This window comes from Oreochromis niloticus, linkage group LG1, assembly GCF_001858045.2.
Source record: "Oreochromis niloticus isolate F11D_XX linkage group LG1, O_niloticus_UMD_NMBU, whole genome shotgun sequence".
In the NCBI taxonomy this organism is placed as follows: domain Eukaryota; kingdom Metazoa; phylum Chordata; class Actinopteri; order Cichliformes; family Cichlidae; genus Oreochromis; species Oreochromis niloticus.
This window is the reverse complement of record NC_031965.2, coordinates 3,559,280-3,575,539: the sequence shown is the minus strand read 5'-3', so window position 1 is coordinate 3,575,539 and position 16,260 is coordinate 3,559,280. Positions and strand designations below refer to the sequence as shown.

Genomic DNA, 16,260 nt, shown 5'->3' with positions numbered 1-16,260 from the left:
CTGAGAATTGTGCTGAGAAGAGGTGAAAAGGCTGAAAATTTTGCAGAAAACAGGTAAATCAGCAGAATTTCTGCAGAAAAGAGGCAGAACAAAAGAGAAAACTGAAAACAGGTTTTGCCATGACCAGGATTTGAACCTGGCCCCTCTGGTCTCAAGGCAGCTGCTCATCTCACTGAACCAAACTCATTCTCACAAAAACAAGAGATGGAGCAACTGACAATTTTGCTAAATGAGCAGAAGCTGCTGAGAACTGTGCTGAGAAGAAGTGAAAAGGCTGAAAATTTTGCAGAAAAGAGGTGAACATACTTCACACTGTGTACATTATAACATACCATAATAGACCCATTTCTGTAATATACTTACACATCTCTATTATTGCTAATTTATATTGTAATATATCTATATCACGACTAAAGCACTTTCTGGATGGATGCAAACTGCATTTCGTTGCCCTGTACCTGTGACATGTGCAATGACAATAAAGTTGAATTCTATTCGATTCTATTCTAATAAGTAGAATTTGGGCTGAAAAGAGGTTTTTGCTGAAAACAGCTGAAAAAGCTGGGATATGTGCTGAAAAGTGGTGAAAAGGCTGAAAACTTTGCTGAAAAGAGTTCAATCAGCAGAATTTCTGCTGAAAAGAGGCAGAAGGTTCTGTATGTAGAAAAAGAAACACTGTTGAACCATGTGTGAAATAAATAAAGAAATGAAATGAAAGAACAACCTGGTTCTGCTCAAATTCACCAATCAGAAGTACTGCCTCAGTCTGCTTCATCAGGCTGTGTACTTGTTTCTGCCATGGAGCCTTAACAAGAATCTGAGGTCCATATTAGAAAAGCTGCTAAAATCATAAAACTTTGCAGAATTGTAATAAATTAGCAATATAAATTACAGGTCTGTGATAGTGTATAAATTTGTAGTGAAAAAAAAAAAAACGTGGAGCAAGGTGGGATTGAACCCACGACCTTTGAGCTGCAGAGCCGTGTCATTACTGATTGCGCCACCTGGAAAGGGGGCGGCGGTCTGAAAGACAGATACTTGGGCAGTCAGAAAATAGATCGCGATGAGAGGCAAAAAACGCCGTTTTTTGGAGTTACAAAACGTCGTGTAACTCAAAAACTAGGAGGGCTAGCAGCATAATTCTTGTACTGGGTGAATCAGCGGACTTTGGTGTATTTTGACTGCGATTTTCATAGCTCGTTCTACCTCCGTCGCGGAGATATGACGAGAGAAGAAACGGCTTCATTTTCGGAGTTTGAAAACTGAGAGGAGGACAGATTTCCACCCCTCAAACAAACGTAATTCATTGCTCAACGGTAAGATAACTGTAAAAACTGCTTCCACTGTGAGTGTCAGCAGTGTCTGAAGATATATTGGCACAAGCCTCATGTCCTAACTTTGCTTTGTTAAAGAGATATGGCGATTTGAAAATGCCTCCCGTTTCAGAATTTCAGCTCTGAATTTCAAAACCTCCCCATAGACTTTGAATGGGGACTTGTCAGACCTTGTGTCACTCCGAGGCAAATTGCGAAAAAACGGTAAACCTCACAATAAAGATAGTGACATTGTCTGAAAGCCAGCAAAAATACCTACGTTTTGATGTATAATTTGTGGGGATTGAGTGGAAATTGAGTGCGTAGCAAGAAGTTGTTTAGACATGAAGAGAAAATTCAGAACGGACCAGCACTCACTCTGAGTTAATTGCACAAAATTGTGGAAGTTTCCCATTCATTTCAATGGGACAAATTAAAGGAAAAAAGTGTAATATTTTAAAAAGTATAACAGTAATAAACACCAAAAGTCATAGCAGGAATTAGCAGAAAGAGCAGAACAGTTTAGAGTTTGAACGGAGAAAATCGGCTGAAAAGTGAAGTAGTAGTTAAGCGGCAAAGAACGGAGCAACTTGAAGAATAAAGTATAAAGAATAAAGAGAAACAGGAACTCAATAGTGTGGAAGCCCTTTAGGGCATCCACACAATAATAAAGAATAAAGAGAAACAGGAACTCAATAGTGTGGAAGCCCTTTTAGGGCATCCACACAATAATAATAAAGAATAAAGAGAAACAGGAAAACAATAGTGTGGATGCCTTAAAGCATCCACACAATTAGAAGAACAATACTGTGAATGCTTTTACAAGCATTCACACTAATAAAGATTACAACAACAATACTGTGAATGCTTTTACAAGCATTCACACTAATAAAGATTACAACAACAATACTGTGAATGCTTTTACAAGCATTCACACTAATAATAAAAGCTTACAGAGCAATCAGGTGAGTTCTACACTACAAGGAATTATAACCTACAGATTATAGCACCGTCATGTTTTTGTTAAATGTTGGTTTTTCAACTAATTCCTTATTCACACAAATGTTTCTGTTTAATACTGTTTTAAAATAAAGTGTCAGAAACAAAGTGTCATTTTCTACCTTTAGACAATAAAATTAAAAACAAAAAACAATTATATAGCAAACATCAGTTTGTCAGATGAAATGTCAGTAAAAGAATGATGAGTGTAACAGGTTTTAGTCCCTTCTTTGCTCCTGTGTCCAAAGTAGAAAGCTACACTGCATTTATGCGTTCCTGTAATGCAGTGTAAGCATTCCTGTGTGAACACCAGAGGGAAAAGCCGCCAATAACACAATAATAAATAATAAAAAAAAAAAAAAAGAAAAAAAAAAAAAAAAAAAAGAGCTTCACCTTCTGCTGCAGGCTCCTCAGGGGTCTGGTACAGATCATCTTGCGGTGTGTAGTGGCTCTGTGGCTCTGCCTCATACAGCTGCCCTCCATTCTCAGCAGTGTCGTAGGCCTCATCCTCCTCCGTGTTCTAACACAGTAAACACAGCGTGTTAAAGACTGCAGCACTCATGTTAGAGAGAGTGCTGATTTGGAGAGCTAGGGAACTTCTTATACTATCGCCAAACTATACTGTAATAGCATTAGTAAGGTTTACCAGACACAGTAGCGTCTGAAACAACTCCAGTCCCAACAAGTTAGTTTCTCCTGATCAAATTAGGTTTTTATACGTTAAACAAAACCTGAAGACAACAATGTTTTAAAGTTTGGTGTCATCAAATGTTTGTATCCTACATGCATGCATCCAAGCTTTTCCTGGATAATAACACGATGATGATGATAACAATAATAATTCACTGTTGGTCTAAAACACAGCGGTGCCACAAAGAGTGACGTAAACGTGTCTGTGTGTTGATGTGCCGAGTTCCCTTCCTGGGAAACAGTCTTTGTATAAAAACTTTGCAATCGAAATCAAGTCCTGTAAAAAACATTCTTTGCGTCTCTGCATGAGCAGCGTCACAGTGAGCTTTAGGCCTAAAGCTAAGCATTCAAAAATCACTACGACTCACCCCGTAGCTTCTAACTGGTTGAGCCGCTGGAGTCGGGCTTGGGGTAGGACTGGGACTTGCAGCAGGGACAGGAGACGGGGCTTTGGCGGACTCTTCAATTTGGCGGCGTGCTGCCTCCTGCTCTTGCTGCTCCTTGGCCTGACGACGCAGCCGCTCCTCCTCGGCCCTCTTTCTGTCCTCCTCCTCCTTCTGCTTGGCGATGTTCTCAAAGCGGGCCTTGATGCTTCCTGTGCTCCTGGCACCTGATGAGAACGATTGGGAACAGGGAGGAAACAAAGTGACGCCAACTACCTGTTTCCTCCTGTTTTGACTAACAGACGGCTGATGATGAACGATGCTCACCAGCCTCCACAGGTTTGGTTTTCTGGTAAGCTGGAGTCGGCTTCTCCACATCCTCGAATGTGCTCGCGCTCTGTTCAATGCCAGACGTAGCATGTAAGACAAGGCCCTCTACAGAAAAGTACACACAAACACGGAGTCCTTACCTTATCCATGCGATCATTCTGGACACCAAACTTCCCTCCAAAGCCTTTAGAATAATCTGGCAACAAAGAGGAGAAAAAGTGAAGGTTACTTTGTGTCTAAGGACTCAACCACAATGTGCATCACCAGAACCTGTGCTCCAGAGGAGAGCTGAAAGGTCTGTCTCTGGTCCCAGTTCAGCTGAAGCACACTGTAGGTTGGCTGGACCGACTGAAGATGTGCAAGACTCAAAGAAGCAGGAGGAAAACGAAACGGGCTGACAGGAGAATGCTGACACAAGGAAACATTTGATCATGCGGCCATCTCAGCTTAATGTCTGCAATGAAGAAGAGCTGTGTCCGTGCAACAATAGCAGGAAGCCTTCATTTTAAAGAATAAATCAAAAATATGCAGTGTGGTCATACAGAATCATGCGCAAAATATATGCATAAGCAAAACAAACAGCATCACGGCAGTGCCACAAACAGCCAGGGGTGGTGAACAGGGGAGGCCGAGGCGATACGATAGCTGCTTTCAAGTTATTTACAGGAACTGCTCCCTAATTGGCCCTCTGGACATTTTGTTTGCTGCGTTTATGGTTTCGCTGCCTTTTATATGTAATTTGATGATATGATTGGCAGAAGCAGTCTGCTGTTTGTCCCCCTGACAGACATCCTAGTAGGGTTGTTCCTGCTGCTGGATAAAAGGTCCAGGCTGCAAACCACACAGCCTCCTGGGAAACTACTGTATGTATTCATAATGCTGTATTATTAATGTGTCACACTGGGTTAGATATACTTACTGCATAAACTGAATTTATAAATGCCAAAAATAAGCGCAGGACATTCTCTGTATAAACCAGCATCTATGACAGCGTATCGTCCATGTAGTGACTGATATCACTTCATTTGCAGCTGGTAGCAGAAGGATAAGCTCAAACAAACTGTCAATCAAGTGCTTTGCTGTAAAGTAAAAAAATAAATAAAATAATAGGCCAGGGGAGGGGTGGGGTGGCGGGGGGGGGGTCGCACCTGAGCAGTGCAGACTTGATGGAAAGGATTCATATTGTGAAAACTCTTTGGCCGTCTAATGGAGAGGATTCAGGCAGGCGATCAGCAGCACCACTAAGACCTGAGGCCTGTACTACAAAGTTCAACATACTCAGTATATGCATTTGTTATCAGGCTACATCCACCCCAACATCAGCGATGAGGCTAGCCGCCACACGGAGGCGGATATCAACTTGAGTCAAGTAATTTGACACTCACTGTTTTCTAATGCCTCACTATAAAGAGCATTCACACACAAAAAAAGGTCTATCATTAAGACACTGGAGGATTGGATATGAATTTAGTTTTCTGCTAAACTATCAGGCTTTGTTGTTTAATTGTGGGTATGCTTTCTAATGCAAGACTAGTTGGTGCTAAAAAAACCAAAAACAACAACTTTATTAGGTACACCTGTTCATATCGAATCAGCTAATCACACACTGAATGCTTTAAGGCATGTAGACAAGCTAAAGTCCTGACAGAGCATCACAATGGGGAAGACAATTTACATGACTTTGAACGTGGTTCAAATGTGCCTGTCTGGCACCAGCATGGTTTTTTGGTGCTCAAATATTTCAGAAACTGCTCATCTCCTGGGATTTCCCTGCACATCCATCTCGAGAGTTTAGAGATATGGTCCAAAAACAAAATGGAAAAAACAAAAAACAAAAAACAAAAAAAAAACAACAACCCACTGAGCAGCAGTTCTGAGGAGAAATACTTTGAGGCCAGAGGAATGCATCATGGCGTGTATCAACAGTTCAGGGTGCTGTTAGAGTGAGGTCACAAGACTCCAATGGAGCAACTTTTGTCAGGAGATTCATGTAAAGGGCAGCTGGCAAATCTGACAATCAAGGCAATTCTGAAGGTAAAGCGCTTTATAAGAAGCATTTACAAGAGGCCCCAACTGATTCTGGCAAGATGTCCCTAATAAAGCAGCTGGTGACCAGTAGACTCACTTTGATTGTTAGTCCTAGGCGCCACTTTGGGATCACTATATCAAGGAGATCAGATAAAATTGAAAGTAAATCACTTTGCAGTACAGGCCTCTGGGGCTGGCATGCCGGTGCCCGTTCACGGCTGTCTTGAACGTGTAACACTGCATCTTCTGCCTTCTCACTCACCTGCACTACTGCCTACATTTGTTTGTTATAAAAGTCTGATAGATTCCTCTGTCCCTCCATGGTTTCTGCCTTACAATAGGATTGATGACAGTAAACTAAAAGTCTCAGTCAGTGCTGCACAGGTGGGAGTGTCACTGTGGAAGTGGGAGGGGCTTCTGTCAGAGCCGGCCAAAGAAGCTAAGAGGGAGGACTTTTCATAGGAAGGGAGGGATCAGGAGGAGCTTTGTAAAAGGGAAGGTGGGGTTGGGTGACGTGCTCAGGAAAGTATCTGTGCCTTTTTGGGACTCGTGCTTGGCCAGGTTCTCCTTGTGCTCATAGCCCAGGGCACACTGGTCCTGCCTCTCCACCTCTACCCCATACTTCCCTCCAAACCCACGCTTATAGTCTGCAACACAATACATACACATATACGGACAGACAAACATCACACACATATATTACAAAATACACACCGAATACATGTAAAAAGACACACATATAGCGGCAATGATGCGCCCACCAGGCTGCATGCTAACAGAATGACAAAGAAAAGGCCTTCATGTTCCTGCCCGTTCACTCAGCACTCATAATGTTCAGATTCACTGCGAATGGCTTTTACAACTATGAAGAGGCTTTCCCTCTTCAGCTGGTCTGCTCCCTCGTTACCTTCGTCTTCAGTAACGTCTCCTCTGCACATTAATATTTCCTCAATTTTAGGAGAAAGGAACATTAGTGACCTGAAATGACTGGCTGCTTTGAAAACTGAGTAACATGACGTCTGCTACCAAAAGCTGCAGAAATGGTAAAAGCACCTCGACAAATTTGTAGCCAGGGATTATTAAGGATATGAAAACTATAGTTTAAGATAGGAACCATGTATGATGATCCATCCAAGTAACAGATGGGAAGAGAATAAGCAAGAAGAAGTGGAAGGAGATGATGGAAGGAGGAGGAAGATGTTGAGAAGGACAAAGGAAGGTGGAAGAAGGAGGATAAAAATGAAGGAGGAAAGGAACAAAGAGTAGGAGGATAAGAAGGAAAGAGAAGTAGTTAAGAAGAGAAAGGAGGAGTAAAGGAGAATAAGGACAGGACACAAGGACAAGGAAGGAGGACAAGAAAGGGAGCAGACAAAGAAAAGACGAGGAAGAGAAGAAAGAATCAAATGAATGAAGGTTAGGGTGAGGAGGTAAAGGAGGAATAGGCCCCACAAAAACAGAACACAGCATCTGATTGTTTGGAATCTTTCAGTTTAGGATAAGGACCCACTGCCCATCAAAGAAACGAAAGCATGAGTGCAGACACAAGAGTAATGTTTGAACCGCTCCCATTCATTTGCTGCATGAAAATCTGATTGTGACAGAGAGAATTGTAGATAAACACAGGCCAACTTCTCTGACCGTCTAAAAGTGGCTTTGCATAGAACTCACTGTGTGAATGCCTTTTAGTTTACACTCGTTTACATGCTTGTAATGTACTGAACACAGCATCAGCTTAAGACCCGACATGCAAATATAAATCTGAGCTGTGGGTTTCGTTTCCGTTTTCTGAGCCATTTTTGCATGCTAGTTGAGGAAGTTGTCAACTTTTTAAACACCGCACTGGAGCCACAACAAAACCACATCTGAGATCAAGTACACAGCTGAGGAGGAAGTTTGGTTTCACGGTCGATTTGTGCCAAACTCAAACTTGTAAAGGTGGCCGTTTTAACAAACCCTTAATTATTTCGTATCGGCAGTGTGAGTGTCACGCTCAACAAACACAGAAACCAACTCGGCACCAGTACCTTTCTGGGACTCGTGGAGCTGCAGTTTCTCCTGGTGGTCCCATCCCAGCGCCGATTTGTCCTGTCTGTCAGTCTGCACACCGAATTTGCCCCCAAAGCCCTTCACGTAGTCTGCAGGGAAACATGACACACAGACGCAGGTTTAAGATAAAATGTTCAATGACAATAATCTTGTAATGTTACTTTTATAAAAACAACACTGCACCATTTACAAGCTACAGCAGAGAAAGTACGTAAGTCATTTCTATCAGTGTGACACTAGTTTTTTTAGATGTTTGACAAACTTTATATTTAAACATTATTTAACATTTACTCGTTCAATCCTAACAGTGGGATTTTTAACCACAGCTGAGGCAACTGCATGTTGCACATCATTTGTTCCAAATAGGAATTACAGTGAGCGGTATTAAACTCTGTCTGCTGCCCACCTATTCCAACAATGATGCTTTAAAAATGCCTGGCTGATTTATACCCAAACGTAGGTTACAAACACAGTCGGGGCATTGTGGAGGTCGTTTATGCATTCGATACGAGCCTTATCTGCTGTTGGCTGATGAGGCGTGACAAGCAAGCAGCTACACACAGCTGCTGCGCTGTGCTGAAACTGCAAAATTACAGACAAGTCAGGACAGACACGAGGGTGTGACCTACCGAGACCCTCTGGACACAAAGCTGCTAATAACACATCAGCAGCACGAGTTTAACAGCACGAGCTGAAAGCAAACAAAAGCTGTTTACTCTGTCGCTCGTTCTTTCACGATAACACGGAATCAAAAACAAGGTCACTGCACACAACAACAAACAAACAACAATAAGTATTTATGTGATTTTTTTATAATAACAAAACTCATCGTATTATTACACCCTTCAAACTTCAGTCACAAATTATATAATAAATAGTTAAAATCAGTTACAGTAACGCCACTGTGTGAAGAATCAGCTCTGCATAGATGTCACCATCTGCGCGTCACATTAACGTTCTCCACCGTTCTGACCCGGAGAGAAAATTCAAATTAATGAGATTTTTTTTTTTTTTCAGCCAAAATTACAAAATAAGTTTGAGGCCTGTGTGAATGTTGGGTTAAACATTTGTTTTGTAATCTGACAAACACCACTTGTGACGATAAAATAATCTGCCATCACAGTTTGTTTGCACGCGCTTCAACCGTGATCAAAATAAGAGCGTCTTTTTTTTAAAAAAAGAACAACAATGTTCATAGCGAGTGCCGACAGCTGTTACCTTTCTGGGATTCGTGCCTCTCTGTTTTGCCTTGATACTCGAAGCCCACGGCACTCTTGTCCACCTTGTCCGTCTCAACGCCAAACTTGCCTCCGAAGCCCTTGGCATAATCTGCCAAAGGCCCAGGGGAGAGGAGAAAACACAAAGTTCAGACAGAAAAACTAATTTTCCAACTAATTCTGCTTATGCATCAAGTACATTTAGTTTATTCAAAGTATGATGTTTATGTCTTTCTGTGTCACATGGAAATGTGCTTATTCAGAATGTAGACAAAAAACACCTAACCCCCTATAGATGCTGACTACCTGATGGATGTTAAGGTGTTAAACAAAAACAGCAGTCCAAATTGAAACATAGCCTCCCTCCCCCCAAAAATAAAAAAATAAACTGGAGCCATGTCTAACTACAGGCTTGAATATGAGATGAAGGAGCAGGAATGAAAACATTATAGTATGTACAAAACACCATGTAAGATAACTTATAGTCTTTAATTAGAATGCATTTTGATCCAGGGCAAAAAAAACTAAAACATGCAGCTCAAAGCAGTAAAGTCATTGTTGTGCAATCTCAAATAAGCAGGCAAAGGCTGAGGAATGATGGAATGAAGAAATGCAAAAAAAACATGATCTGCCAGGACCTGCAGGCTGCTGCGCAATTACAGCTCTAGTGTCTGTCTGTCTGTCTTCACTTTTGCTATCTTTCTGCAGATTAATGAGAAGGCCATATGGCAGGAAACCTCGACAAACCTTTCTGGGACTCGTGTTTCTCGGTTTTGCCTTGGTAATCGAAGCCCACGGCACTCTGGTCGACTCGATCAGCCTGCACTCCATATCGCCCCCCAAACCCTGTGGTGTAGTCTACATAGCAGAGCAAGGAGGAGGGAAGGGGCAAGGTTCAGAGATCAGGGTGAAGCAGCATGGGAGCAGTGATCGTGGAGCAGCCCAATTCCAAATCCCCTATTGACACTTCCTGGTGCTAGCCTCTGGGTCATTCCATTCACAAAATAAATACTTTCAAAAAACTTAAAATTTGGAAAAATTTCCACTTGATCTCTGCAGAATCAGCTGAGGTATTGACTTTAACAATAACTTGAGTCTATTTAATGAAACATTCATATTACAGACTTCAAGTACATTGGAACGTGGGCTGAAATTTGGCACCTTTGAATTTGAATATAAAAATTTAAATATTACAAACAAAAACAAGATTTTGGCTTTAGAGAGAGAGATGGTGTAGAATTGATTTAGTTGCTTTTTAAAAAAATAAATAAATTTAAGCAGAGCTTGAATATGCTCTGCTCAATAGTGCTGAACCCTTCATGTAGATCTCTCCTGCATGCTGGAAAAACAAAATATTGAATGCCTTCATTAAATCTACTCAAGTCATTTCGCAAAAATCAGACAATTTCTGACAAGCTCAGGTGGCTAAACACTGACATTTCATGGAATGACTCAAAAGCTAAGACAGAATCACAACAGTAATGACAAACTAACAAGATTATCACACAATCATATCATGTTTTTTTTAATTACTCATTGAGGGCCATGCACATCTTATGTACACCTGCTGTGGCAACAAGGGACAGCGATAAGGAAGGAATTGGGCAGATATTCAGCACTGTGGTTCTAAGCACTGTTGAGGGAATGAGAGCAACACAAAGGTTGACAGCATGGGTAAGCAGCCTCAGCACTGAGAGCCACGAAGCCTTCCTGAGTACCAGGATCACTGCAGTCTGTAACTGTAGTTTGTTTTGACTCTATCCCAGCACACTGGGTCTAACAAAAATGCCTTTATTATATCTCAAATTTTAGCTTTCACCTGATTTTTTTTAAATCCATCTAATCTATTACTAATGTGTCCACTGAGTAAGGCCTTGGTTCCATGTCCAGGACACCTTTGCATATCTAAAGAAGTCAAAACCAGCAGTTTTGCAAAGAGATAAATAATGACATCACCTTTCTGTGACGCGTGCTTCTCCGTCTTTCCAGCATACTCAAACCCAACAGCTGACTGGAAGGAGACAGGAAGAAGCAAAGCAGTGATTAGATGCATTTAAAAAGGTTTGCGTTCTCAGCGTGCAATGTTGTCGAAGTTGTGTACATGACATGCAAATAAGGCTGCCATGGTTGATAAAACTGAAATCTTTGTTTTTGTCATTTATGGAGAAGGTTTTGTGAAACGACACAGAAGGTGTTTTTTTTTTTGGGGGGGGAGGGGGGGGGGACATTACTAATAAAAAGGATCTAAGAAAGTGTTGTGCTACTGTTCGAATGAGGTCAGCAACAGGAAATACCTGGTCAACACGGTCAGCCTGCACTCCAAACTTTCCTCCAAAGCCCTTAGAGGTATCAACCTGGGAGCAGTGCTTGGACAGTTTGCTCTGGTAGTCATGTCCAACAGCAGACTGTCGAGGCACAAAGATGCAAACGTAAATGCATGTAGATATTTAAAATGCTGCAAAAATCAGAAGACTGACAAAGCAAATGAAAGATGGCAGAAAACATTAAAATAGAAGGAAAACTAGACACAGCCAGCAGGAGGTATGGACTGTGGAACACTAACTTCTGACTTAGCGCACACACACATGCATGCACGTGCACGCAGACACACACCTGCAAAAGCATGTAGCAAGCTGGTTGGTTTCAGCTACATGAAAAACCACAACTACAGGAACAACTAGTTTCAACCCCCCAAACAAAGAAACAAAAAAAAAAAAATTTAACACTGTAGTACAGCTGTGCACACAAACAATGTGTTACACTTATTTTAACAAATCAGTCAGACTATTAGGAATTTGTTTCCATATCTTCATTGACTGTAACTACACGTGGTTTTCATCTCTTCATCAAATTCTACAATTTTGTCAAGTTGGAGTTGTAAAGTGAAAAAGTTCTGCAGCCTCAGACTACAGCACACTCCCTCACCTTGCCAGAGATGCTTATATTAGAATTGGTCTGTGGCGAGCTTCAACCCTTAAACCCTTAACAATGTCAATAATAATGATCTTTGAATGTCATGTGAATGCAGACAGACCTGTTATGCAACAGTTAAGGTCATTCCCTGCCGTATAATTTGCCATCTTTGTATTCCATTTATGCACAAATTTAAGCAAGACCTATTAGAATTTGCAGTTGGGGGAACACTGATCCCTGCTCTTTACAATGAATAGCAATTTCAAATGTCTTCAATGATTCACAGACAGACAAGTTCCTACAATTCAAACTAAAGGATAGTTCATCTAATTCTTACCGATCTATAACAAGAAAAACAAAACGATGACAAACAGAATTTATGTGGCTTTGAAACAGATCGACTGCACTGGTCTTACTGCCTCTCTCACCTTGTCCATTCGATCTTGCTGCACTCCAAATTTTCCTCCATAGCCATGCGAGGCTTTGGGCATGTTCTCCAACTCCTTCTGCTTCAGCTTGGTATGCTCCGTAGAAACAGTCTCACGCAGACGGTGTATACTACACCAAAGACCAACACGGTTAGGAGGACACACAATTTGTAGATTTCCCACAGTGCATTTATTCCCAAGAGAAGGAAAAAAAAAACTAAAACATTCGCATCCTTACTCTATGTGCTCCTGATGGCCTGAGCCAGCCACTGTCTTGGCTCCCCAGCGCTGCTCCTTCTCAGACACATCATTCTAGTTTTTTTAAAAACAGAGTAATAATGTCAAAGCCAAGAACAGTAGTGAGAAAAGTAAGATTTTATTTAACTGAACCAAGAGGAACTAGAAACAGGAGAAAATACAGGTACCTCAAAGTCGGGGTCAGTCTCCCAGTCATCGCCTCCATCGTCTACAGACACATTGACTGACTGTCCAGCTGCTGCCTTCCACATGTTTGTGAGCCGTATGCCACACACACTGAAATAAATTAAAGACAAATATTTGACACAAGTTGAAGAGGTAGAGGCGTCTGAGGACAGGCTCAAATTTGAAGCGACCTGATGGCTAAAGTTAAGGAAACAGCGACACTTAAAAATATACAGATCAACATTTCAGTCACATCTGAGCCCACTGACATTCTGAGGCACAACTAATCTATTACTTTAATATTACTATTTTATTATTGTTTCACTCACTTTTCTTCCAGAGAACATTCGTTCTATTAAGGAGCGCAAAACCTATTCCACAAAGCTCAGTCCCAGCATACACCACCTTATTATCAGATATGCAGATATCAGTCTGCAGGGCATCACTGATACACGTTTATCTCTGCATGCTCTGCAGAAATTGTTCAAAGTAAATGTATAACTTTTAAGTATTTTCTAACACCTTTCTGCAGTAAAAGGTTTGGGATTTAAGCTTTTTTACTTTTACATTGTAAATACACTAACGTCGAAAGAGGACAGCTTGATGTGGCGAATCCAGAAATCTGGATCCTCACATGAGCTTAAGTCGGACTTGTGAATAAATGTTAGCAATAAATTAGGACTGTGGGCTTCGCCATTCATGTTGTCATTTTACTTAACAATTACTTTTCATCTGATTTAATCAAATTATTTTATCACTTAGCTGAAAATTCAGGTAAATGCCCTTTCTATAATTCCATAAGGATATTTAATTTAAGTAGATGGATGTGCCAAATTTTCTTGCCGGAGTAACTGAAACAAACCACCAAGCAACAACTGAAAACCAGTAAAACAAACAAAAACAATTCATATAAACTTGCTTTTCTTTGGAACTTGAACAGTATGTTTGCTCTGCAATTCAATTTTTCTGTGTTTACCCAAAAAGACATAACAGTGGAATTTATGTGTTGTTTTTATCCAGTGATGACAAAAAAAATTATTTGTATTTAAATCAATCTAAAGAAAAGCCCAAGTATCCAATTAATGTTGGTTTTTGGAGGTTTTGTGTAAGTTCTGAGTTAATAAATGATCAAATCGATCGACTCATCAACTAGTCTGACAAAAGCTGCATTGATTACTTATAACTACCTAAAAGTAGCTGCACATAAGATCCATTTCAAGCTTAAATGCATTTCTCTATTTCAGCATTGACTGAACACAAGTGAATGACTGCTGGTACAACGAAGCAAGACACCCGACTACACCAAGTCTTCTACGCTTATATAAAGTGGACATTAACAATCTGTAAATTCGCTTATGACATGCGGCCTGTGATCGCGCATCTGTTAGGAACAAACGCTTTCTGTGCCAGTCCCGACTCCTGACTCAGCACCATGTGGGCAATCAGCATCTGTGTTCAATCACAGGCTGCGGGAGACGTGGCTCCATTCATCTCAGTACAGAGAACAGACGGAAGGCATCGGGACCAGGAAACTGTAACCTGGCAAGTCCCTACACCAAATGTGTGTAAGTTGTGTCCCACAACACAACCACACCCATCTGCTGCTCACATCGAGCTGCTACTCTCCTTGACCAGGCCTGAGACACGAAAGTCCACTTAGGTGTGACTGTGGTGCAAATAAAATGCAGATAACAGGGAGCAGTTGGTACAGTTGACTATTCCAGTCCACATAGGAAATTTCCCTGAAGCTCTCTGTGACATTGACCTTAATGGTTTTTCTTGCCTCAATAAAGTAGGCCAGACTTCATTTGTCAGGACTCGAACATGAACCCGTTTTTGCCATAAAAACGGGTAATGAAATTATGTGGCGTGTTTCTGCTGATGGTCTCAACGGGAACACTGACACAACTGTCAGTGGGTTAGGATTCAGGCTTTAGTTACGGTTTGAACCGGGACACAGGCTATGGAATAAGATGCACACCTCATCAGTGCTTACTGACATACGACGAATCAAAGTTAGATGTCCAAGAGCGGTAAGAAAACTATAAATTACTTAAATAACTGGAAATTGTGTCAGTCTAGCTGTGGTATTTCCTGTTCCAGTTTCCAGCTAGCTGGCTGGCTAAAGCTAACATGCCCTCTGGAATGATGAAGCGCTTCGGCTCGCGCGGACACGTTAACGTGCTCCACTGAAATATTAGTTCATGCTCACCGTTTGCTACAAAGCTAGCTCCGAACAACTGAGTGTTAAAACTCCTCCGGTAGGATATGGTCCTGTCGCAGCTGTAGCTTCGATGGAGAAGCGTCTGTGGATCAGCTCGCGTTCCCTCTTATCTATCCGTGCGACTCTTCCGGCTCTCCCAGTATCCCGTCCTGTTCGCCACAGCGTCGACGTCACAAGAGGGCGTTGCGCGACCTGTTCGTGGTTTTCTAAATGGCATTTAGTGGAAAAACAGAGTTCTTCTAATGCTGCAGCAATACGGGCTTACTAAAGCCGCAAGGAGCTGGTGTTTTCATTTTGTTAACATAGGAATGTATCCAATAAAATCAGTGCTAGGATACGAAATTACGAAGAGCCTACCTGGATTATAGACCCAGACTCTGAGGCTCATGCACTCGCATTTATACAGCCCTTTAGACTTAAAGTCACATTTTTAACCATACCGTCATCATTTGTGCTTACAGTCACCCCAAAGACGCATTTTAAGTCAGGAAAAACACAGACGTGTAAGCCTGCTTAGAGTCCCTCTGTTTGTCCAAAATTAATAAAACGAGTGTGCTTTGATAACAAACAAACTTATAGCAACCGAGTAATTACTGCTGGTTCATTGCTCTCTTTCTTATGGATTTTCTCACACGCGTCTATAATATTCTGTATCAGATGCTGTGTTTGTGCAGAAAATGTCTTCCCACATTACTTTTCACGTTTTACTGATTTTTTTGATGGACATCGAGCACGGAGATGGGCTCAGGAGCCTCAGGTTGAACACCCCTGGACTAGAGGGAACCCAACCATAAACCTTTGGTCGTGGTTTATTTCTTTGAAACGAAAGTTAGGCCTTCTTCAGTAACTACGCTGATTTTCTACTGTTTGATTATCACAACTTTCTCAACAATTTACTGAAATTAAATTATTCGTTTTTATTCTTGTCACATCTATAAATAGATCTTATTTAGAGAGAAAAAACCCTTCCAAACAATTTAGAATTTGATTATGCCCTTTGATTTTTTTATTATTATTTTTTTTTTTTTTCTGAGCACTGCATGTTTTGACTTTGGGGTGCATTTGCTGGGATGTTCACTCCCGATGCATGAATGTTTTCCACTTTCTCATTTTAGAATGTTGGTTTTCAAGTTTTTTTTGGAAAACTTAAAAACCAATCCCAAATTGATGGGCAGCAAATTGCTTCTTTAAGATCACTGATGTCTCTCTTTATCTAACCTGCCATCAGCAGTGAGACCTGTACTGCATTCAGATGAACCGCGGTGC

General features: G+C 41.2%; 1 protein-coding gene across 1 annotated transcript; it reads right to left on the bottom strand.

The window, feature by feature from the left end:
* Window positions 1–2,691: 2,691 nt before the first annotated feature.
* Window positions 2,692–15,158, bottom strand: LOC109194287 (src substrate protein p85; the record flags this gene model as incomplete). The annotated part of the gene is made up of 14 exons (XM_025909314.1): window positions 14,983–15,158; window positions 12,773–12,881; window positions 12,586–12,659; window positions 12,348–12,477; window positions 11,301–11,411; window positions 10,963–11,017; window positions 9,754–9,864; window positions 9,008–9,118; window positions 7,768–7,878; window positions 6,280–6,390; window positions 3,856–3,911; window positions 3,713–3,782; window positions 3,371–3,612; window positions 2,692–2,832 (listed from the first exon to the last, which is right to left on the bottom strand). Coding segments are annotated over exons 2-14 (1,407 nt in total), but the record flags the coding sequence as incomplete, so codon positions are not given.
* Between the last annotated feature and the right edge of the window lie 1,102 nt (window positions 15,159–16,260).